General features: G+C 44.1%; 3 protein-coding genes across 4 annotated transcripts; 1 reads left to right on the top strand and 2 right to left on the bottom strand.

Annotated features, from left to right (window-relative positions):
• The first annotated feature begins 426 nt into the window (after positions 1-426).
• Positions 427-11,680, top strand: LOC101064611 (MAGUK p55 subfamily member 3-like). Its single transcript, XM_003961574.3, has 19 exons — positions 427-563; positions 4,065-4,227; positions 4,337-4,455; positions 5,463-5,540; positions 5,692-5,772; positions 6,454-6,591; positions 6,862-6,943; positions 7,297-7,382; positions 7,459-7,533; positions 7,975-8,171; positions 8,258-8,322; positions 9,123-9,140; positions 9,282-9,323; positions 10,125-10,271; positions 10,426-10,506; positions 10,685-10,778; positions 10,912-11,020; positions 11,151-11,267; positions 11,343-11,680. Exons 2-19 carry the CDS (start codon positions 4,203-4,205, stop codon positions 11,520-11,522), a joined length of 1,734 nt encoding a protein of 577 aa, XP_003961623.2. The 5' UTR covers positions 427-563; positions 4,065-4,202; the 3' UTR covers positions 11,523-11,680.
• A 249-nt stretch (positions 11,681-11,929) lies between these two features.
• On the bottom strand, positions 11,930-14,916 carry LOC115250256 (26S proteasome regulatory subunit 8). Of its 2 annotated transcripts, XM_029838125.1 has the most exons (13): positions 14,835-14,873; positions 14,602-14,646; positions 14,205-14,276; positions 14,055-14,124; positions 13,868-13,965; positions 13,730-13,786; positions 13,394-13,624; positions 13,125-13,251; positions 12,844-13,034; positions 12,513-12,611; positions 12,330-12,440; positions 12,163-12,249; positions 11,930-12,085 (listed from the first exon to the last, which is right to left on the bottom strand). In XM_029838125.1, the coding sequence occupies exons 1-13, from the start codon at positions 14,856-14,858 to the stop codon at positions 12,032-12,034; spliced, it is 1,266 nt and encodes a 421-aa protein (XP_029693985.1). In that variant the 5' UTR covers positions 14,859-14,873; the 3' UTR covers positions 11,930-12,031. The 2 variants fall into 2 exon arrangements, with proteins under 2 accessions (XP_029693985.1, XP_029693991.1); XM_029838131.1 differs by lacking the exon at positions 14,602-14,646 and having other exon boundaries at positions 14,835-14,916.
• Positions 14,917-15,249: 333 nt separating this feature from the next.
• LOC115250317 (SWI/SNF-related matrix-associated actin-dependent regulator of chromatin subfamily D member 2-like) lies at positions 15,250-22,355 on the bottom strand. Its single transcript, XM_029838396.1, has 13 exons — positions 21,727-22,355; positions 20,434-20,633; positions 19,641-19,683; positions 19,434-19,556; positions 19,144-19,263; positions 18,362-18,457; positions 18,116-18,217; positions 17,870-18,031; positions 17,686-17,783; positions 17,418-17,553; positions 17,213-17,335; positions 16,689-16,790; positions 15,250-16,611 (listed from the first exon to the last, which is right to left on the bottom strand). Exons 1-13 carry the CDS (start codon positions 21,877-21,879, stop codon positions 16,558-16,560), a joined length of 1,512 nt encoding a protein of 503 aa, XP_029694256.1. The 5' UTR covers positions 21,880-22,355; the 3' UTR covers positions 15,250-16,557.
• Between the last annotated feature and the right edge of the window lie 65 nt (positions 22,356-22,420).

Here is a 22,420-nt window from a genome sequence, read left to right as displayed (position 1 = left end):
CTTCCCACTTTTCACTCTTTTGAACACCTTTACCCATTCCATCAACTCTTACCGCTTTTCTCTTGCTCCGCTTTTTATAACGTGTTCGTTAATAAAGAAGTAACAAAGAAGATCTGCTTCTTTTTTCCCTACGCACAGAAAATCTATGCAGGCACAAACCAACATAGCAACTACACAGGGAAAAGCCTCATTCTAGGAGGAACCATTTCTGCGTCTTTCCACAAAGAAGGTTCCATATAAGTAAGGTTACAAAGGTTGAGCTTCTTTGAATAATTAACTGTAGACTCCACAGTTAATCCTGTCTACGGCGTGGACCTACGCCGCAAACGGACTTCAGTCAAATATTCCGAGCAATCACGAAGGCAACACCACAGAGCGCGAGAGCGAACAGCGGTAGGGGGGAACCGAGGCTCGCGGACTTTGTGCGATTGATGGAGCGGAGAAATAAATGAGCTTCGTTTGTGAGAGTTGGATGAAGAAGGACAGATATCCAACCTGAAAACGACAGAAAAGAGCCAAGAGCAGGCTAGAGCTTTGACCGAGCCGGTGCCGCGTTCAATAAGGTAAAATCACGATATCAACTCTTTACCTCCGCGCGTGTCTGCGTCACAATGACAGATTCAAAGCTTCGGGGACACCGTCAACACACACGCAAAAACACACACATTAGACCTTGTTTTGTCTTCAACCGAACTGATTCTGTATTTAAGGCCTCTTTATTAATTGCAGTGCGACTAAAAGGGTGCCCATTAATGAGGGGTGTGTGTCACCTGTGATTGATGGTGCAGCCACAGCCCGGGAGGCGCGCGCTGCAGAAGCCGTTCAATAACCGAAGACCAGAGAAATTCCGACTAGGGTGCTGATCCGTGCTGAGGCAGGAGCTTTGGGCTCTGCCTGGGTCAGAACAATGTCTTTCAGGCAACATTTGCACCATAACTATTTAGGGAACCTCACCAGCGTGCAGTAGATCAGGAGAAAGCACATGGTTGAGGCTATTTTGAGGTGTCTTTAAATGTAAACAAAGCGGATGCTTCGAAAGCAGGTCCAGTTGGGGCAGTCAGACCTCCCCGGATTGAAGAAAATTGATTGGAACAATTAAAAATAGAAAACAGTGCCTCTGGACACAAACCTAAATGCAGCCGGTGGATTTGACACTGCATCCTTATTCTGCAGTATCAGTGTAGGTGTGCTAAAGGTATCTGGATGTGATCTTTTAAGCCTCTTAAAAGCTGTCTGGCTTCTCTGACCTCCTCTATGCTACTTGGATTTTCCAGCATTTTGTAGCCAAAAACAATGAGAATCTCAGGTGTATGTATACAAAAATAGGTGAACTTTAAATGTGGGAAGGATGGATTATAGATAAAGAATATGTATTGAGGGTGGCAGATCAGGTGCTCCATCTGCACATCCTCAGCCTCTGGCCATTAGAAACCATGAAACTGCTGAAGTAATAATCATCATTCATGCTGGGATGCAATAATGAGCTTCTTTTCATTTAGAGGGAAGTCGTCATGCCTGTTCAATGCTCTCAGAGAACATGTCACTTCTTTGAATTGAGAGACACCAAATGCTGTGTCTGCTGGCTATAGATGATCCTAATGCCTCTGTGAAATGCACAACGCGCAACTTTATTTGTCCAAATGGATATTGGAATGAAATCTGTCCAAAAATCCAAGAGGAGCCATGGGGGTGGCATCGGTGGGCCACACACACACACACACACACACACACACACACACACACACACACACACACACACACACAGTGGTGGGCAGATGGCTTCTGTGGTGTACTGGTGACCTCGCCCCTCTCCATCTTCCTCTCGGGACTGGAAAACATTAAATGAATCTGGCAGACAGGTGGCCTTACTGCACGTTTGGGACATGAGGTCAAGCAACATGTTAATGATGATCCCTCATAATTACAGAATCAAAAATGTGGCAAGCAAAGGTTGTCTTTCTTTTCTTTCACAGTTTTTGTCAGTGCAGCTGCTCTTCTAATCTCCCAGTACTTTCTAATCTTCTTTTTATTTTATTCCCTGACATACATCGCCACAGGCAAAGCTGAGCACAGCTATCTCCAATCAAGGAGGATTGATAATACCAGCATATGGCAGAACCTTGAGCGTCCAGATGCTATTGATGGGAGAGAGGAAAGGCTTGATAAAGATGCTGTTTTGCCCTGCCGCCATGGTCAGACTGATATGAGGAATCATTTCTAATTGAAGCTTTGCTGCACAACAAGCCTTCAATCAATCCACGACTCACTTAATCAATCAGTCGATCGCCTGCCATTAACATGCTTCTGGTGACCGGATCAGAGAGGATTTGAGCACATTAAAGAGCAGGTGTAAACTCACTGGATGGATTGAGGAGGGATTCTAATTGGATCTGCTTTCAAAGGTGGTCAGGATGGAATTATCACTATACTTGACCGCTTCATCCCTTTCAGGGTCACAGGGAGGGAGCTGGAGCCTGCTTAGGGGAGAAGCAACAGTACACCTGTGGGTGCAGCATCTTGTTCAAGGGGACCTCGGCATTGCTCTGAAGGTGTTCCAGCACCTTCCCCTGCTCCCACTACTACCAGGAACACCTTCCATATGTTGTGTCTTGAACCAAAAACCCTTCTCTTCTCCCCAACAGACTGAGCTCCCGCCCCCTGACGTTAAAGCTTGTATTCAAGAATGAAACTGGAAACCACCATCATGTCTCCTCAGAAAAGTCTGCAAGTAAAGAGAGACAGTGATGTGTGATGATTCCCAGAGCAGACACATGTCCTGGAATACTATTTCCTTGCTCTCTGCTAGCAAAATAATGAATTCCAAAGCTGCATGCAAAGGATTATTTGTGTATGATGATTCTCAACAGCCCCCAGGTGTCTCCTTGTGGTCAGTCCTGGTCTCCACCAGTACTGCATGAATTAACCATCTCTAAAGTGGTGAGAAGTGTACCAGTGTGTCAGAGAGGAAGGTCCAGCTGGGGCTTTGTGTACACAGGCCATCAAGCTAAATAAATGCCTGTTTTTTGGAATTGCCTTTAGCATCCAGGTATGTTGGTTAATCAGAGACAGCAAGCTGACACTACTGACCTTCTTCATACCAGTGCTGCCAGTAATAACACTGCAGTAGACACATAGGCAGGTAATCCAGCGATGGCGGCAATGAGCCAACTTTTTAGGAATGTTGATTTTTAGCACTCCACTGGCCTGAAGGAATTTTACTCCATTGTTGATGGAAATGTAGGTTTCACACTGCAAAATAATTATTTAACCAGAATGTTAACTGCAGGGGTTCCACCTGCCGAGGCTGCTGCCTGCTGTGAGGTCCTTCAGTCCGCGTGTGCTATTGAACTGAATAATGTGTAGGTTGATGAAAATACTCGATTCACTTGGCAGCTCGTCACTGCCACTCATGTGATCTGCCTGTGGTTATTGCCTAAATCTGCCTCCCACAGGAGGTGCATGGCTGGTACTGCTTTAGGCACGGCTGATCTCATTACAGCACTAAGTTCCTCTGGGAAATCTTCACTTGGCCTTTATTGGCGGCTCATTGATGTCCTACAGTGGCATTTTCTGATGTTCTGCCTCTACATAATATACTGCGAAATAAAAACTGACCAGCTGTTTGTGTTTGAACACAAGGGTGAGGTGAGTGTTTTCATACACCTGCCGGCTAGCTTGATCAGATTGAACTGGCGGAGCAACACAGATGCCTGATCTCTAATTAATAATTAGCCTTGTTTAGAAAAAGGGGAACCCTAATAACCTGATCGTATTAAGGGGGGAGATTATGGAGATAAGTTATCCTCTGAAATCATGTTTTCCAACAGGACACTGTAACAGCAATGTAAAAAGTTATTTCTGAACTGTATGAAGAACCTGTGGGCGGTCAGGCTGTGGGTTTCTGTGAAGTGGCTCAAGGCCTGTTCATTTATAATAGTTGCTGATTAAATAAGGTTGTTTAAAACATTTACTCTTATAGGAATGGAGGAAAGCTCAATTTCATACATTTGGAATTAGATTTTTGTTGTTACCATGCTGAGTTGATTTTGTTTTTGTGTTTGCAGCTTTCCTCTTTGCCTCCACTTAAGCTGTGCAGGAGGGACAGACGAGCGGACGGACGGGTGGACAGACGGAGGATTTACTGCCTTTATTTTGCCTGTTCTCCCCCTGCTCCCCACTGCCTCCTCTGTACGACTGAAGCCATGCCCATCGTGTCTGCCAGCACAGGTACGGCAACACACCAGCTCAGGCTGGTTGTTGATGCTCTCTGGCGCTTCGTGCTGTTTGTTTTTTTTGTAGTTTGCTGTCATCATTTTGGTTCTTTTCTGCTCCGTAGGGCTGCATGAGACTCTGGCCCTGCTCACCTCTCAGCTCCATCCAGACACTAACCACAAAGAAGACCTGGTCTTCCTCAAAGATGTCTTCAGTGAGAAGAGCCTCAGTTACATCATGAAGGTTGATGACCTCTCTTAAAAAAGTCTCATGGTTTTATGAACAGTGGCCGTGCACCAGTGGCTGCACCAGTGGCTGCACCAGTGGCTGCACCAGTGCCCGTGCACCAGTGGCTGCACCAGTGCCCGTGCACCGGTGCCCGTGCACCGGTGCCCGTGCACCAGTGGCCGTGCACCAGTTCGTGACGATACAGCGTGGTCAGAGTTATTGTGCAAGTTCTAATTTTCTCTGATTTTCCTAAATAATTGAGGAAAGTCATCAACCAAGAGAATAATTAAGTCATTAAACAAACCTCCCAATGATAACAGTAGCTTTTAAAATGTGCTGTTTGAAATTATTACTTAGAACAGAGTTTCAAAACATTTTTTAGGTTGTAAAGAACTGAAAATGATCATTGGCCTCCCCGGTCCTCCTGTGAGCTCAGCCCTCTTAAGAATCTTTGGAGAATCCAAACAGCAACTCTGGGAGGCTACTCTGATATCCTACAAGGAAATTCAAGCAGAAACTTTACAAAACCTCGGAAGTTCAATGGTTGCAAGGATTGTGATGCTATCAAATAAGGGGGTCTGATGTTGAACTGTAACTTGACCAGTTCAGGGGTTTTTGATAGAAATAGCTTTTGATTTCAGTAAATATGACCTAATGCTGCAAATTTAATAAACTACCATTTTCAGTTCTTTAAAACCTATAAAATATTTGAATAATAATTTAGGACAGTGCAGTTTAAGTCTTTTGTTTTTTAAATAAAGCTACTGTTGCTAGTGGGAGGTTTGTTCAATGACACTTGACAGGTACACTAGCACTTAATGACTTGAAAAATATGCTGACTCATTTTCATACAGTATATAGGAAAATGTAATTTCTAATAATTTGGAATGCAGCGAAAATGCAGCTTAGCTTCTAGAGTCGGCTGTAGAATCTGTATCTTTAGGTTTCACGTGTATGTTTTCAGTTAGAGCTGCCTTTAGGGTCATGGGACTTCATCTTTGTGTGTTGGTTTTACGATCCAGATCCACGATAAATTGAAGGAGTTCGAGAAACACAGCCCCACTCCAGTTCTGCACAGCGCCTCCTGTCTGGCAGAAGATGTAAGTGTGATCTTTTGCCAATGCTGCAACAAAAGTGGACACTAATTTATAATGTAATTGAACGTATTTAATGTCTAGCTAAGGTGTTTTCTAAAGTTGCATTAGAGCGAGATGTCGTCCAATGTTTGAAATCTTTTGTTCATGTGACCAGCTTGCAGAGGAGCTTCAGAACAAACCACTGGAGGAGGATGAGAGGGAACTGCTTCACCTGCTCAGCACGCCACACATCAAGGTACATACTCGCAGAACACACACTATGCAAGGTCTCCACGTTTGGGAGGGGGCCCCATTTTATCTGCTTATTTCTGTGTAATTGTTACGAACCACGGTGCAATGCAAGACGCATGAGGAGCACCATCGAGTGTGAAGCAAAGGTAACGACAGCTGGAATCTGACGCCACATACGCGGTCGTGGGGGGGACTTGAAAATCTTGCTTTGGGCACTCCATTGGCTACAGCCCTGCTCATTGCACTCCTGTAAATTCTGAATTTTCCGTCCTATGCAATAGTTTCAGGCTTCTGATCTGCTGTATGTTGGCGTTTTCCCCCACGAGCTGCTCTGACTTTCCACCGTTACGTAATGGCCGTGTCAGAGCTGCCTATTGGTTCCTTCTGTCCTCCGCACGCACACACACACACGCACGCACGCACGCACGTGCACACACACAACACTGCTCATCAATCAAGTGATTAACTTTTAACTTGTTGGCCTCTTGGTGAACACAAACATGATGACTCGCAGAGCTGCGTGCTCACTGTAAAAGCATCCACGAAGGAGCAGCTTAGTGTTTTTTGTCTCGTCTAGCTTGTCTTCCTTTGATTTTCCTCAAAGAACCCACTTTTAAGGGTGTCCAGGTATTCTTAGTTCCTTCTTTATTGCTGCTACAATGACACTTATCTCTGTTCTCTAAAGGCAGTGCTGTCAGCTCACGACACGGTGGCCCAGAAGAATTTTGACCCGGTGTTGCCGCCACTACCCGAGGACGTAGACAATGATTTGAAGGAAGAGTCTGTGAAAATTGTTCGACTAGTGAAAAACAAGGAGCCACTGGTGAGAAAAAAAAGATTTACAGAATTACAATTTAATAACAACTAGTTAAATCACTGTGACTATATGACAGTGATTCGGCCTCCATGGTTTCATTTAATTTCTTTCAAATGTGCTTCATTTCCTGATAAACGAGAGCCCATTTACATCACACCTATGAAGTCTGTGAAAAGATGGTGTCTGCAGGACGGACAACGCTGGCCACGCCTAATTTAGTGCTGCCTGAGTTACCTCTAAACATTACAGTCAATACATTTGTGCCTTTTCATTCAGGGAGCGACTATCCGAAGAGATGAGGCCACAGGAGCTGTAATAGTGGCCAGGATCATGAGGGGAGGGGCGGCTGACCGCAGTGGTGAGCCTAAACAGCGCTGTCAACACTGTGATAATCTCTGTTTAATTTCTCTGTCAAATGTGGGCTTCCAAAAAAATGACTTCTTTTTTTTATCTCTGCGGCAGCACAGACAGGAAAGTGAGGAGATTACGTTGTATAACCCCGTGAACTGTCGGAGATCAAATCCTTGAGATTAGAGCTGCAAGATTGCATATTTTGAGATTAAAAAAAGGGATGCTCCTGACTCTTTGCCATGGAGATGACTTGATTCCACTGGAAAACTCTTGTATTTGGTTCATCTCATGTGTATATGATGATTTTTCCATCGCATCTGTCCAGATTGTTCTTTGGGTGTGTGTTGTTTGTCTTTCCAGGGCTGGTGCACGTTGGAGATGAGCTTCGAGAGGTTAATGGAAATCTGGTAACACACAAAAGGCCAGATGAAATCAGCCAGATTCTGGTAAAAAAGAAGCTAAAGGATCACAATAATTCTGTTGAAGTATTATTGAGTATGACTGCTGCTGTTTGATTATCAGTCCCAATCACAGGGTTCCATTACACTGAAAATTATTCCAGCTGTTGCAGAAGATGACAGGATGAAAGAAAGCCGGGTGAGGAATCAAACTTTTCTCCTCGGATACATTGAACCTTCAAAAACTTCACAAATAGAAGACTATTTTAGCTCAACAGCCTATTAATCTGTTTGGATGTGGATCTACCAACAAACACCTCCCCTGATGGAGTTTTATCTGAAAGAAGGCAGCATTCACAGAGCTGACATATTTTAATATCTGGATAAAGCCTGTGAAGTAACTCTGTGTTGGAACTTGGTCACGGGGAACTCCCACCTACCTAGAAAGAAGCTTCCTGTGGTTGGGATTAAAGTTTCTTTATCATGATGAGCAACTAACAGTTGTTAGTGACTACTTTCCTCCATTGTTTTTTAGATCTTATGCTAAGCTAAAAGGCTTCTATAGCTTAATTGTAGTATCAATCCAGATCTCATCAAGAAAGCAAGTTTTACTTAATAAAATATGAAACTATTTCCAAAGGTCTACCTTCGAGCCTTATTTGACTACACACCATATGAGGACAAGGCCACACCGTGCCAAGAGGCCGGGCTTCCTTTCAAGAGGCGGGACATTCTGCAGGTTGTTAGCCAAGATGACGCCACCTGGTGGCAGGCCAAGAGAGTGGGCGACTGCAGCCTGCGAGCCGCGCTCATCCCATCTACTCAGTTCCAGGAGAGGTCAGCTGTCGTATAAATAGCATGGCATGTATGTCTTAATACTGTTTGCGCTTTCAAAACAAACATTTCCTCTTCTTTTTTTTCAGGCGCTTGAGATATAGGATGAAAATGGGATCTATCCCTGCCATGATATCATCTAAAGCCCCCACGTGTATGTAAGCCTATTTTGCTTCTGCAGTTTAACAGTATTTACAACAATCTAAAATATAATCCTAGATGTACAAGCTTACATCTACAGATACAGTATGCATTGACTAAATTTCATCAAGCTAAGGAGGCACAGAAAGAGAGATTATGTGACAAACGGGGGATCTGAGGATAATCTCTCAAACAAAAACCACATAATCTGCCGTCTCATTTCCTAAGGCAATTTGTTAGTGGAGTAAAACAAAGTGGTTTGATAAACAACAGGTGGTGGGTGAGTTGATTTGGTGTCTCCACATGAACTCTGACTAATCTTCAAAAATGCAGTTATCATGCAGCACTCTATGCTCACAGTACATTTTCACACATGTTGACAGCACTCATGTTTTAGAACCTTTTGAAATTAATCTAATAACACGACTGGAGTAAAGTTAAGGTTTGGGTTTGAAAGATTTTTTAAAATCACCTAGTTTATGTCTGTACATTGTTATTTCTATTGTGTAGATCTTGATTTTTATCACTAATATTTATACAAATATTGATTTAGGGTGCCCCCACACTTCTACATGTATGTACAGAAGCCTAGAATATAATAATTATAATATAATATTGACAATAAAGGACCTCTGGCCTGGAAATGGTCTGGGTAAAAATCCATTTTGTGAAAGTGAAGAGGTTTTGGTGAAGATAAATTCTTACAGTCTATGTCCTCGCCTCATTCTGACACACTGGCCTTTTAAAATCCGCTCTGATGGTGTCAGAGGCCGTTTCACACAGCTTTTGTGTTTCTTGCATTGCTGACCTCAGATGATCGTGCTGAGAGAGGTAGGTAGAAATGAATCTTTGCATTCACCTTTTAATGTTCTTACCCAGCTTACCCGTTTCACCTTTATACTCCCTCTAATTGTCGTACTGTTTAAAATCTCGACTCTTCTTCCTCGCCTGCTCCTGTCTGGCTCCCTGCAGAAGACTGTGATGGTGAAGGAGCTTTGAATGGAAAGGACACAGGTGAGGAGGCGCCGTCACCGACTACCAGAGTCTGTGTGTGCAGCTTCATCTCATTTTGATTGCAGGTGTGGCGTAGTTCTGCTTTGTTTCTGTTCAGCTACATAGTTGGAGTCAGAGCGAGATGTAGCATCTCACCTCTCACCTGATGATCTGTTCAAAACGTCCCTGCTGTTAATCCGGCCTCCTGTTTAAAATTATATAATATGCAGGTTGATGCACCCCCAGGGGCTCTCAAAAGGCCTCCCATTGTCACGTAAAGGTCACCTTTCTGCTTCTGCCACCCATCAACATGCACCGTTTTTCCTTTTCTTTGCTCTTCAGCACTGCTGACTGTAGCTGTGTGCTTGTTGGCTTTGAGCTCAGCTCTTCCTGTCTGACCTTGTGGTGGCACATGTGCAGCAAGGCCAGCGAGCTTTCATACACTGTCTGTTGCAGCTGATTGTGCTTCTAAGTGAGTCTCCCGTCACGCCGAAGGCCTTTTAAGCGTTTGTTCGGTGGAACGGTAGATGCATGGCTGCTCATGGTCTGCTGTTCTGATGAGATTTATGGCCAATGATCTAATATGAGCTGTAGTTTCTCTCAAGAGTAAGGCAGCCCCCACCTTCTGTGGCCATGCTTTCTCATGGGATTTTTACTCAGGTACTCTTCTGGATTTTTGGTCTTACTCCATGTGTCTGTTGTGGTGTCCAACCCAGAATAGGAAAACTTTTGAGAACCAGGCTTTGTTCTGTATCCTGTGTTGCTCAGTGAAGACTGAGGAGTTTTTGAGTGTGTTCTAACACGGATGTTTCCGGACGACAGCCAGCCTGCGCAGAAATTTACGCCTCAAGAAAGACCGTCAAGAACCCAAGACTCCAGACGCCAATCAGGCAGACTTTCGCATTTATGAAGAAGTGACGCAGTATTTGCCCCGCCCCGGCGATCGGCCTCGTCTTATCGTGCTGATCGGTACGTTCAATCTGGGCATTGGTGACGCACAAGCAGCTCCGCTCATAAGTGAAAATGCTGTGTGTTGAACAATCTGGGGGTTTTCAGGATATGTTTCACCAAAACAGGAGTGCGTGTCATCATCCTGCTCAGAAGTTTAATTACATGTTTACAGGTTCTGTAGGAGCCCGGATCAGTGAACTTAAACAGCAGCTGATCGCAGAAAATCCTCGAAGATATGGGCTGGCTGTACCCCGTGAGTGTGTGTTTTCACTGTGTGAGGCTTCCACGGTCATCAGATCTATTTTACAATCCAAGTTTTTATGCAGCACAACACCACTGACGGAGTGTCCTGTCTGTTAAACAGCCACCATCGTTAGAACCATGTCATAGATACATTTAATGTGCTTCACATCCTTGCATGTGACCCGTAGACACCACCCGAGCCCGGAAGTGTCACGAGAGGGAGGGCATAGAGTATCACTTCATCACCCGAGCTGCCTTTGAGTCTGATATCCACAACGGCAAGTAAGTATTCAAGTCTCTAGCCGAGGGACGCAAATTCATAATAAATGCTTTTTAGGATACGGTCGTAAAGTGAGTCCACTGTTCAGCTCGTGCATATTGACTAAAAACGTTCATGATGAATTTCCATCTGCAGATTTATCGAGTATGGGGAGTACAAAGATAATCTGTATGGCACCAGTTTGGAGTCCATTCATAAAGTGTTGAGTCAAAACAAGGTGTGTCTGATGGATGTTCAACCAGAGGTTAGTGGCTGCACACAGGCCGTATCTGTAATTGACCTGCACATTATTAATGTGGTCCCCAAACGCATCGTTACACACACAGTCTGATACTTTTAACTTTAAAACCATTCAATTTCACCTCCTCACTCAGGTGCTGAAAACTCTCCGTACGGCAGAGTTCAAACCATTCATCATCTTTGTAAAGCCCCACGTCACCGAGAGTCAAAAGAAACACGGCTCTTCTTCCTCCCTCGGCTTTATGATCACAGTGAGTTACTGGAACAGCTGACTTTTGAAATAAGTAGAACTGCAGCTGATCCCCCCCCCCCTTTGTGCGGACTAGGAGGAAGACCTACAGGAAATGAAGAGTTCTGCCGAGAGGATGGACGAATGCTATGGTCACTGGGTGGACTACATCCTGGTGAAGGAGGACCCCGCCAGTGCCTTAGCAGAGCTGCAGCTGGTGCTGGACAGAGTGCAGCTGGAGCCCCAGTGGGTGCCTGCGTCCTGGCTGAGGCTCTAACCTGATTGACCTGCTGGATCACAGCACAAACTGCAGGAAGCATTCTCAGTGCACGGAAGTATGATCGCTGCCATAGTAACCACTCTGCAAACATAGCCGGACCAGTCCTACATATCCACAGTGACTGGAAGTCGCAAAATTGGTCTGATCATGAAGCAACATTTGAACTGTATCCACTCAAAGGGGCCCGCGGAGAAGACGGGGGACGGAGCTCCGAAGGAGGGCGGCAGTGTCATGGTTACCGAGATGTTTACTGTGATGGCAGCTACAGTGTGAAGTGCCATATCATTTACTACACAGAAACTGGGATGACTCAGCCCATCTGCTCATGCTAGAGTCTAAAAGAAGAAAAACATGTTGGTGTTGAACCTAAAGAGAGTGGCTGACAAAACCCACGAGCCAGTTGGTGTTATTGGGGGAAAACATTTACTTTAGAGTGACTTGTGTAACAACTGTAAATCAAACAAAAGAAGGAAAATATACATGTGTGCCGGAACAGAAAAGGCCTTTCACTTCCACAGCTTTTTGATTGACATGTTCTTCTCGCTGTCTTTCTGCATCACCTGTTAAAAACAAGCAGTTTTATTGGGCAGGAATCTGACAGCACGTAGACGTAGAAAGGTCCCAGGTGAACACAAACCTTTGCCACGGCCATCTCAAAGTCCTCCTGGGTCACATGAACCCTCCGTTCCCTCAGAGCATACATCCCTGCCTCTGTGCAAACGCCCTGACAAACACACCAGACACCCTAGTGAGCGTTTGTGTGTATGAAACGATGGAGACGTAGAGCAGGCAGCAGATCCTCACCTTGACCTCGGCACCAGACGCTCCAGGCATCAGCTCCGCAATCTTCCTCAGATTAATGCCGCGAGTCAGGTTCATCTTCCTGGAGTGGATCTTCAGAATGTCCAGACGGGCCTGTTCACGCAAAATGAGAATATTGTAAAAACCGCTACATGAACACGGGGATCCACGCCGGAGGAGACGTACCTCTTCATTTGGAGGAGGAAACTCAATCTTCCTGTCAATCCTGCCTGGTCTGAGTAAAGCCGAGTCCAGAATGTCAATACGGTTTGTGGCCATTATGACCTGAGAAAGACAACCTTGAGTCACAGCTGAAATGCACTAGAAAGGAATGCAGTAAATAAATGTTGCTCGCCATGTCTTGGAAGGAGGACCCTCATTACATCACAAGATTGCCTTTTTATAGACAAAGGATTTATATGACCTAGTTTGGTTCATTAACTGCTGCCGTTGCGTCAGTAAAAGAATCTTGAGAAGGTTTTGATTTGAGCAATTACTAGGGGATTGTTTGTGGTACCTTGATGTTCTTGGTGGCTTCGAAGCCATCTAGCTGATTGAGAAGTTCCAGCATTGTTCTCTGCACCTCGCTGTCGCCCCCTGAGCCACCCTCCAGACGGGAGGACCCGATGGAGTCGATCTCATCCATGAAGATGATTGAAGGAGCATGTTCTCGGGCCATCACAAACAGCTCACGCACCATGCGAGCACCTGGGGGGGGGGGGGGGGGAAATGAGTGAAGGCTTCAAAATGAATTAGGATTCAAAATGAATCTGAACTATGGAAGGAGGAGCTGCTGACCCTCTCCAATAAACTTCTGGACCAGTTCAGAGCCAGACACTCTGATGAAGGTACAGTCAGTGTGGTGGGCTACAGCTCTGGCCAAAAGGGTCTTTCCAGTACCCGGGGGGCCATACAGGAGTACACCCTGCAGGGGTTCAAACATACACGTTTTATGAAGTCACAAAGTAGCTGAAGTATGTAAAGTAAATATAATTTACAACCCGACATGAAAGTGGCCCGTTTCCCAGCAGATAATGTAGAAAACTGCTTTCTTCTCAATGACCCACCTTGGGCTGTGCAATGCCCAAAGCCTCGAACAGCTCTGGGTGCTTGACGGGCAGCTCAATCACTTCCTTGATCTCTTTGATTTGTTTATCTAGGCCACCAATCATCTCATAGGTGGAGTCTGGCACCTTCTCCACCATCATTAGGGACACCAGGGGATCCACTTTGTTGGGAAGGATCTTGTGCAGGGTGTAGCTGTCGTTGCGCAGAGCCACACGGCAATTTGGAGTCACCTGATGAAGATTCAACAGAGACATAACCACCATGTTTTTCATTGATACTGGGAGTTAACTATCAATACCCATAAGCCATTCAAAACTAAGAACTACAATACTAACGTCATTGATGTCAATGTTCTTGTCCACATCCACTACAAATTTTCCTTCTGGATGAACCTGAAGATATTAGAAAAATGGATTAATTGAATTGATCAAGCACACGAACCAGAGTGTTCAAGTAAAAGGAACAAAAGATACCTTGACCAAAACCTTCTTTTTGTCCATAACCCTAACAACTTCTCCTACATACGACCCCTGCTCCTGTAATAACTGCAGCTCTTCTCGAAGCAGGCGGACTGAAAAGATCAACCAAAAACATAGCTTTAGTATCTTTTGTTAGAAAAGATGGGAATTTTATCAGAGTGAGACCAATATTTGGCGATACCCTTGGCATTGAGTTCATTCCTCTGCGCTTGCAGACGTCTGAGATTTTGGCTTTTTTCATTCACCGTCAGCTGTTAAAGAGGGTCATTAATAGTTAGAATTAACTTTTTGGCAGTCAAATCAGTGGATTAATACAAATTACAAAGCTTACCTGTAGCTCTTCAATCTTTGACAAGTAGTACTGACGGAGGCCGGAGCCTCCTTTACTTTCCACCACCTCCATCTGTCAAATGACAACCATTGTTATACACAAAAGCCTGTTGCGGTTCGTTCTACGGACATCGAGAAGAACAATCCGTTCTTTTTGGAATATGTAGTAAGATCGGTAAGATTCATGTATTGCTGATTACTTTTCAGCAGATAAACCTTTTGCATCATCAAACGAAATAAACGAAGAAATAAGACATTAACGCGGAGAACAGACCGTTTGTCTCTACATATTTAATGTAAAAAATGTTCACTAGGCGATAAAAGATGAAACGTTAAGATCACAATATAAGGTAAATTTTTATCCGGAGTATTTAAACCTGTGTGTACGCGGTACTTACAAGCGGAGACAGGCTGCTGCCAGTCATTCGGGTTAGCCAAGCTAGCTACAATGAGACAGCAAACGTACTACATTGCCTTTACTCAAGTTATACTTCAATCTTTACCACGCAACACATAAGTACCGCATAATACAGCCATAACGAAGCCATTTCACACAATCGCGTTATTACTGCATTGCCCGTTCACAAATAAAACAAAAATAAACTGGCGAGACAAGAGAAAACACACTTACATTATCAATCCCGTCTACCTCCATGTTGAATTTTTCTACATCCGCTTTAGCGACCGACTCATTTCCGGAACACTACTAGAACCATTTTAAACACACCGCCACCTACTGCCCGAGTTGAGAAACGACATAGCCGCGTTTGATGTTAAAATTGGACTTTAAAAAGCTGTGACTTTCCACAGTTTCAGACATATTTTTTGGATTTAAACTGAGAGGAGGAGGAGCAGCCATGGATGTTTGTAGAACTCCACACCTGAGCTCTTATATGAGCCCTGAGCAGCAGACTCAGGATCCCAGTTTAATCACCCAGACAAGTCTGGAAGGAGAGAGAGATCATTTCACACGATCTCTGTGATTTGTTTTCTTTACAAAATATTTCTGCAGTAAATTCCTAATTATAAAAGATACTTCAATGCAAAAACATGTGCAAGTATATTTATTGTTAAAAAAAAGTCAAACTGTATAAAATATAAAGTCCTTTGACTGACATGCAAACATTTATCAAAGAGGATGTACAAAAATATTGGGACACAATTATCAAGTGCCTTTTTCACAAAACCTGGCACATTGAGACCTATGAATGCGGAATGTTTCAAGAAATGCAGATCATCTCTTGTAATGGCAACAAAACCCAAGAGGTATTTCAATGAAACCTTAACTCAAAGGTAAATATGTACACAATGGCTTGGTGCATGTTGACATGGCATTCCAATATAATTAACTTTCTTGGGTGGTGTAGCTGCTTTATTCCAAAAAGCTTAACACAGCTCATCTTCCTGCCATCAAAACAATGAAAACCCTAAACTGAAATTACAATGTAAACATTCCCAGAGGAGACTAAAGGAAAAATCTGACTAATAAAACACGTATAAACTCCCAGTAACACAATGATGAAAAGTCATCTGAACATATGAAATTCTTGGCAGAAAAGAACCCCCAAAAGTACAGGAGTCATTAAACATTTCAGAAGCAAAAGCGCTAACATTTATTAAAGACAATCCATATTTTCTGGATGTATATTTCACTGGAATGCTCCCACACTTCTGGTGCTTTTGCTTTCTGCAGATTATGGCTTTTAACTGTGAAGGTAAACATAAACCCTTTCAAAATAAGACACCACGTGGCGTTTCAAAGCACCTACACTCATGTTTTCACATCACTCCATTAACACAAACGTTACAAAAGAAAAAAACATGAACAAGCTCAAAATGGTGATTCAGGTAAATATATTTTTTAAGACAAGTTAATTTAATCAAGTTCTAAAACGCTGAAAAACTTTATGAACATTTAAGGCGAGGCATTTCTCTGTCAAATGAATCAGATTGTTGAACACACACTAAAGCTCCTAAAGCATAAGACTCCTAGGATATTAGCACAAAAACATGCCTGGCACCAGAAATGACACATGCAGCACCATTATGTCAGGAATCGTTCACACAGGACCCAGCAACGTCCACGCTGGAGCAAAGACAGATACGAGACTCAGGGGTGGGTGTGGGCTTCACTCTCAAGTACGGCTTGTGTACACAAGCTTCAGATTTAAACGTCTGCAGCTCTAATCATCATAAAACTCCTACTTTTATGTACTGCACAGCCTTCTCGTGGGGAACTTGTAGGGATTTTCTGGAAAAAATAACCTAATCTCATTTACTCATAAGACCTTCCAGGGAAAATGCTGCATGTTTGAAATTAGTTTTAACATTCCGGCCAGCTGCAGGATCTGCCTTTAAGTGAGTCGGATACCAAGGACCTGCTCCAACTCTTGTCTTCTCTGCTGCACCTAAAACAAGAACCACATTGTTGCATATAAAAATGAATAAAGCAAGCGCAATGAAAGCTCCTAATTAAACACCTTACGTTGGAGAAAACATATCTACTGACAGCCTCTGGTACCCAGGGTGCCTGATAAAACTCCGTTCTTCTTTCTTCTTCTGGGTTTCCTGTTACATCTGTCATCAACTGGAAAGTGAACACAATTTAACTAAACACTATTCAGCTTTATGGTTCCATCTTTCTCTGCTTTAGTCCATAATTGTGCTGGATTTTTGCTGCAAAACTCAGGTTTCTGTATTTTCTTCTGAAACTAAGTGAGGGACTTTAATAGAGAAACAGATACAGCTGAGCATTTTAGAGCTGTTTTTTTCTTCATGGCACATCTGCATGAATATTACAGACGTGCGCTGGAGCAACTGCTAGATATTTTAAAGAACAATGTAAAATGTTCACTGACTGGTGAAAATCTGATGCAAAAAAGCATCAGAAAGACTGTAAGTGACCAATGTTCTAAGTTAGCACAGCACTATTTTAGGAAATATTGCATTTAGGTCAATACTGTTGTGCAATCTCTATAAAGTGAAGGGAAAAAACGGGATGATAGTCACCTTTAAATCTCTGCTTTGAGACTTGAGCCAGTCTTGGATGAAATCCTGAGGATTATTGCTGAAACTCAGCATAAAGTCTCTCTCAGTCTTCAGCTGGTTGATGTACTCAATTGTCTCATGAATCTGTGATCCAGAACAAGATTGTAAACACAAAGGAGAGGTGAGTGCTACAATGAGGCAGAGTGTGTGACTGGGAGAGCATTGCCTTCATCTCTAGTGCAGCAATCTCCTGCTGGTTAGTGGTGGAGGACAGGAAATTATTCATCTGGCTTTTCAGAGGGTCATCCACCTCCACATCAATGTCATAGCACGCCGTTTTCTTCTGATCAGCAGGGTCCACGCTGCTCAGAGGAAAACACCACCGGCAACAAAACAAAACAAAAGTCAGACAACCCAGAGGAAAAGGAAAACGATCCACACAGAAGAAACCTGAACTATTTGGTCATATGTGAGGGACAGACACGCCCATCCACCTGATGGTGTGATTGATGATTATGGGGTCAGGGTGCTGCAGCAGGCCCGCCAGTTTCATGGGGATTTCAGCAAATCTCATGCGGCCACAGCCAAAGATCTGAACAGTGGAGAAGATCATGTGTCCAATGTCATTCTGCGGACGTATCCTGTTATTAAATGATAAGGAGCCTGTGGATTGCCGACCTGTCTAAAGTAACGGTTGCAGTTGATGTACTCTTTCTCGTGACAGTCCTGCAGCTTATTGTTTTTAATGTAGAGCCAGAGAGCCTGCATGATGCTGGCACGCGTCTGTGTGTGCACACCCAGCAGACGGGCCAAGCGGGGGTCCAGTTTGTACTGAGGAGGCTTGGAACAGAGAGCAACCATTCAATGGAAGCAACACTGGCTGGAAATGCACGCGAGTCACCCAGCTGATGGACGCAGAGGTACCTGGTGATCCAGCATGAACAGAAGAGTGCATTTAACGTTGACGTCACCGGGCCTTTTCACCTGGAACCCATCTGTCTCCTGAGTGGTGGGCATCCTGTGCCACTGAAAGGAGGTTCGAACAGAAGTTTGAATGTTAACAGCTGAACTCGCTCTAAAAAGCAAAGATACACGTGAGCTGAACGGCTGCAGAAAAAGGCTGAAACTCCCCAATTATTTGCATCAAATGTTTTTCAAATGACGTCATACCTCCACCAAGTGGTTATCAGGTCCGTACAGCTCTTTATCGAGCTCGATCACTAAGCTTTTGAAGAAAGATGAAAACTTCTTCTTTTGCTTGCCAGGCTGGATAAACAAAAAAGTGGAAAGAGAGAGAGGGAGAGGGAGAGAGAGGGAGGGGAGGGGGGGGGGGAGGGGGACAATATTGCTTGTCTTATTCTGTTGCGTCTGTGTAGCCACATTGTTTAGTTCTGACCACATCAGCGGGGGTGGTGTCAGCACAAAACTGCAGACAACTAAAAAAAAACCGCCAACTCCCTGACGGTTTGCACAACATAAGCACTACTTCCCTTATATCTCTCTCTTTTTTTGATGCTCCATGCAAACACTCCCACGCATGCCTGCATTAACCAGTGAGGCAGGAAACAAAGAGCAGAGAAGAAAAAAGATCCTTCATGATACCCCAGATGACACAGTGAGCTGATGAAGGGAGGGGAACCGTGTCTCAGCTCATGGTTTCAATTCTGTTTTAAAAAAGAAAAGGAGTGTGTGTGTGTGTGTGTGTGTGTGTGTGTGTGTGTGTGTGTGTGTGTGTGTGTGTGTGTGTGTGTGTGTGTGTGTGTGGGAATGCGTGCTAGAAGTTGTGGGGTGGAGTGAAGGGAGCTGTGAACACATCTGGTTGTGAGGTTTGAGCCAAGCACTTGGGCCAAATCAGAGCAGAGCAACTCAAGTTTTTCAGAGACACTGTGGAAATGTGGACCCATGAGAAAGGACATTAGATATTTTTAAACGTTAAAATCCCATTCGCTTACTTCCTCCAAGAGTTTGCCCTCGACCCTTAGCTCCCAAGAGGCCACTTTCTCCGAGTCCTCACCCTCGGGCTTGCTGGGAGTGTACGTGTTGGAAATGTAGATCCTGAGTTTACGTTTTTGCTGTGTCACAGAGGAAAAATAGGGCAGCAACATCAACTACTTCAGCCAAAAGCAGCAAGAAACTAGTTGTAGAATTAGCTATAGAATATTCTAAGCTGGATAGATGCTACAGAATAATGGTCAGATGAATCAGGGTTAATAAAATGACAAGGCTACACTAGATCTTATACCATTATGGGTTTCTTGATGGCTTCCTGAATCTCCATGCGTTTTCGTGAGATGGTCTGATCCAGTTTCCTCTCAAAGGCCAACAGATCCATGTAGGCCTGAGACTCGGGGACCAGGTCCCGGATCTAACAACAGGCCATCAGCAATCAACGGACCCTTCTACATATATTCAATATGAAGTGTGAGCCAAGGGGTGAAAATCATGTTACCCTCTGTGGGAGCACCTTGTCGGCCATCTTGCGCCTCTTCGCTCTACAGTCAGAGAAAAACTCATTTTCAAATTTGCAAGATTACACATGGACCCATATAACTATTTTAATTATTGGTTGTTTTTTTTTAAGTTTAATGGACATAATTTTGTCAGTTTTAGCCATTTGTTTCGAGTCATGTTATCCTTTCGAAGGCCACCTCAGGATGTTTTTTCTAATTAAATTAGCTTTCTCAGTCCCCGTCGTTATGGCCATATTTGACTTCAAGTACTTTCAAGCTAAATCAGAAAGTTGCTTCCAGCCTGTAGGACTGAATAAACCCTTTATACTTGAGAATCTAAAGACAACATCTCCATTGTCCAGTAGTCTGTAAATACGCAGTCACATCAAAACCTGCCACTTTTATCAGCGCGGCATCGCTTAACAGTTTGAAGTCAAAAACACTCGCTGGTGTGTGCTGCCTTGTGAGCACAGTCCAGTCATGGGATGCTTTCTCCTCGTGTCTGTGTGACCTGAGTCGCGCTTTTACCAGCACACAAACCAGCACAGACAACCGAGAGGAGCGACACAATCCGAAAGAAAACGATTGGTTTAATACCAATGAGTTAAAATGTACTGATTAATAAAACTGGAAGATTTTGATAAATGTCTAGATTACCACTGCTTGAACCACCGTGAGACAATCAGGAAGATCATAAACTCTTAAACGCCCTTTTTCACTGAATTGGGGTCTCGCTCTCTTAATTGTGTCGGCACTCGTGTCCCCCGCTTCTTTACCGCACAAAGAGTTTACCCTCGTCTCAGGCCTCCGAGGGCCTCCTGCTGCTGTTGTTGTGGATGCTGATGAAGGAAGCGTTTCCTCGAGGGATCCATTCCTGGAGGCCCCATCCCCGGCCGCATGGCCATGTTCCCTCCTCCGTACGAGGGACCAGGCATCTGCCCCCCCATTGAAGCCATGGGGCCACCTGCTCGGTTGGGAGGCATCCCTGAGCGCTAGAGACCCAAAAGAAAGGATCATTTTAGGTCTGTCAGACTCAAAGAGTACAGATGTAATCTACAAACCTATTCATGTGTAATTCCAGTTTATTCAGACTTACAACAGGTTTTCTTTGGCCATTTTTCATACGCACTATTTCACGTTTAGAAAAGCGTTTAAAACAAGTTTGTTTTAAAAAAAAAAAAAGGTTAGGATGAAAAACTGGTTTGTGTAGTTGTTCGTGGACACAGTTTGTAATTAAATGTAGCACTATTTGCAAAAGTTCTTTTCAATTTCATTGTTCCAGCAGCTTTTTGAACATTTTTGTGCATCTGCTGCTGATGCGTTGTGCAAACTACCATCAATGATTCAAAAGCATTTGCAGATGACGCAGTGAATTGTAGAATATGGTTCAAAACCTTGTTTTGAACCAACACTCGAGCGTGTTGCATATACTCTGACAACTCACTGCTTATTTTATTATGCACCTTAAATATGTTTCAGGAATTTATGCAGATTTTTCCACTTCGACCTTTCTGCTTTTGCTGCCTTCTAACAGCAAGACTTCAGGCTCCATATGGCGCAAACTGACACCAAAGTAATAACACGTATTAAATGGGGACATTAAAGCTCCAGATGGTGCAAAATGATAGAAAAGGCATGTGTTGGTCTGACAGATGGCCCTAATCATAAACACACTTTCAAAGTAAATGACAGGGCGGCCACGTGATTGCGTTTTTCACGCACGCACATGTGAGGAGAGACCGACTTTGTTCAACATCCAACCGCTTCAACGTTAGAAACCATCCGCCAAATGAGGGTTTCCAACAATGGCGGCAACGCAACATTTACATTTCTTTTAAAATGCGGAAGTGGGGCGCGCACATTGACATCTTCAGTTGCACGCGAGTCATATTTGGTTCATCTATTACTTTAAATCTCGTATAAAAAAAAAATATGCCACCACTGTGTGCCTGCGTTTACTCCCCAAAGCAGAAAAGGAGTGAAACTTTAAAAAGAAAAAAAAAGAAAGTAAAATCAATGTGGCGTTCACCTTTCACTTAGATCAGACTCCACGAAGTCGACTGACAGAAGGAACAATGAACGAACCTGGGGGTACTGGGGAGCGTTGCTCATAGTTCGGGGAAAACCCATCGGAGGCTGGGGCATGCCTGGCATCCTCATACCCGCGGCATGTCCAACATTCATGGGGTGCACGTTCGAATTCATCGGCGGACCCGTGAAACCTCCTCTGGATGCCATCTTCGAGATCCACAAGTGGTTTTTAAAGTGACGAAAACTTCAAACTGATTCTGACCAAAACCCACAACTCGGCGACTTGCTCAACAAGCGCCAACGGTGCAACTCCCGAGCGAGGCTGGCCGACAAACCAGTCCAGGAGGGTCGGGTTCTGGTTTGACAGCAAACGGACTGTCAACAAAAAGCTAGCTAATGTTAGCTCGTTTCTGTCGTTTCGAGTTCCGGGATTTGCTTCTGCCCACAACCGCTCTTTTTCTGAAGCTCAAGTGGAGGTTCTGTGTCACCTCCTCCCCTTGTTCTAAGTCTTAGCGTAGCTAATAGAAGCCGGACCTCGCCCGCAGAACCTTTGAGTCTTTAAAACGACACCAAATGTGAACATAGCTCATAACTGCTTACACGCAATGGGCAACGCTGCCTTCAGCAATAACCGTAAATTTCTGTTATTGATTGAGTGTCGGGCATCCCGCTCCCTCCCCAACTCCCCATTATCTACTGCGCCGAGACGTAAAATGTGGTTATTTCGACGTATAATCACGCTGTTATA

Source organism: Takifugu rubripes, chromosome 1, assembly GCF_901000725.2.
Source record: "Takifugu rubripes chromosome 1, fTakRub1.2, whole genome shotgun sequence".
NCBI classification, from domain to species: Eukaryota; Metazoa; Chordata; class Actinopteri; order Tetraodontiformes; family Tetraodontidae; genus Takifugu; species Takifugu rubripes.
This window is presented reverse-complemented; position numbering and strand designations above follow the sequence as displayed.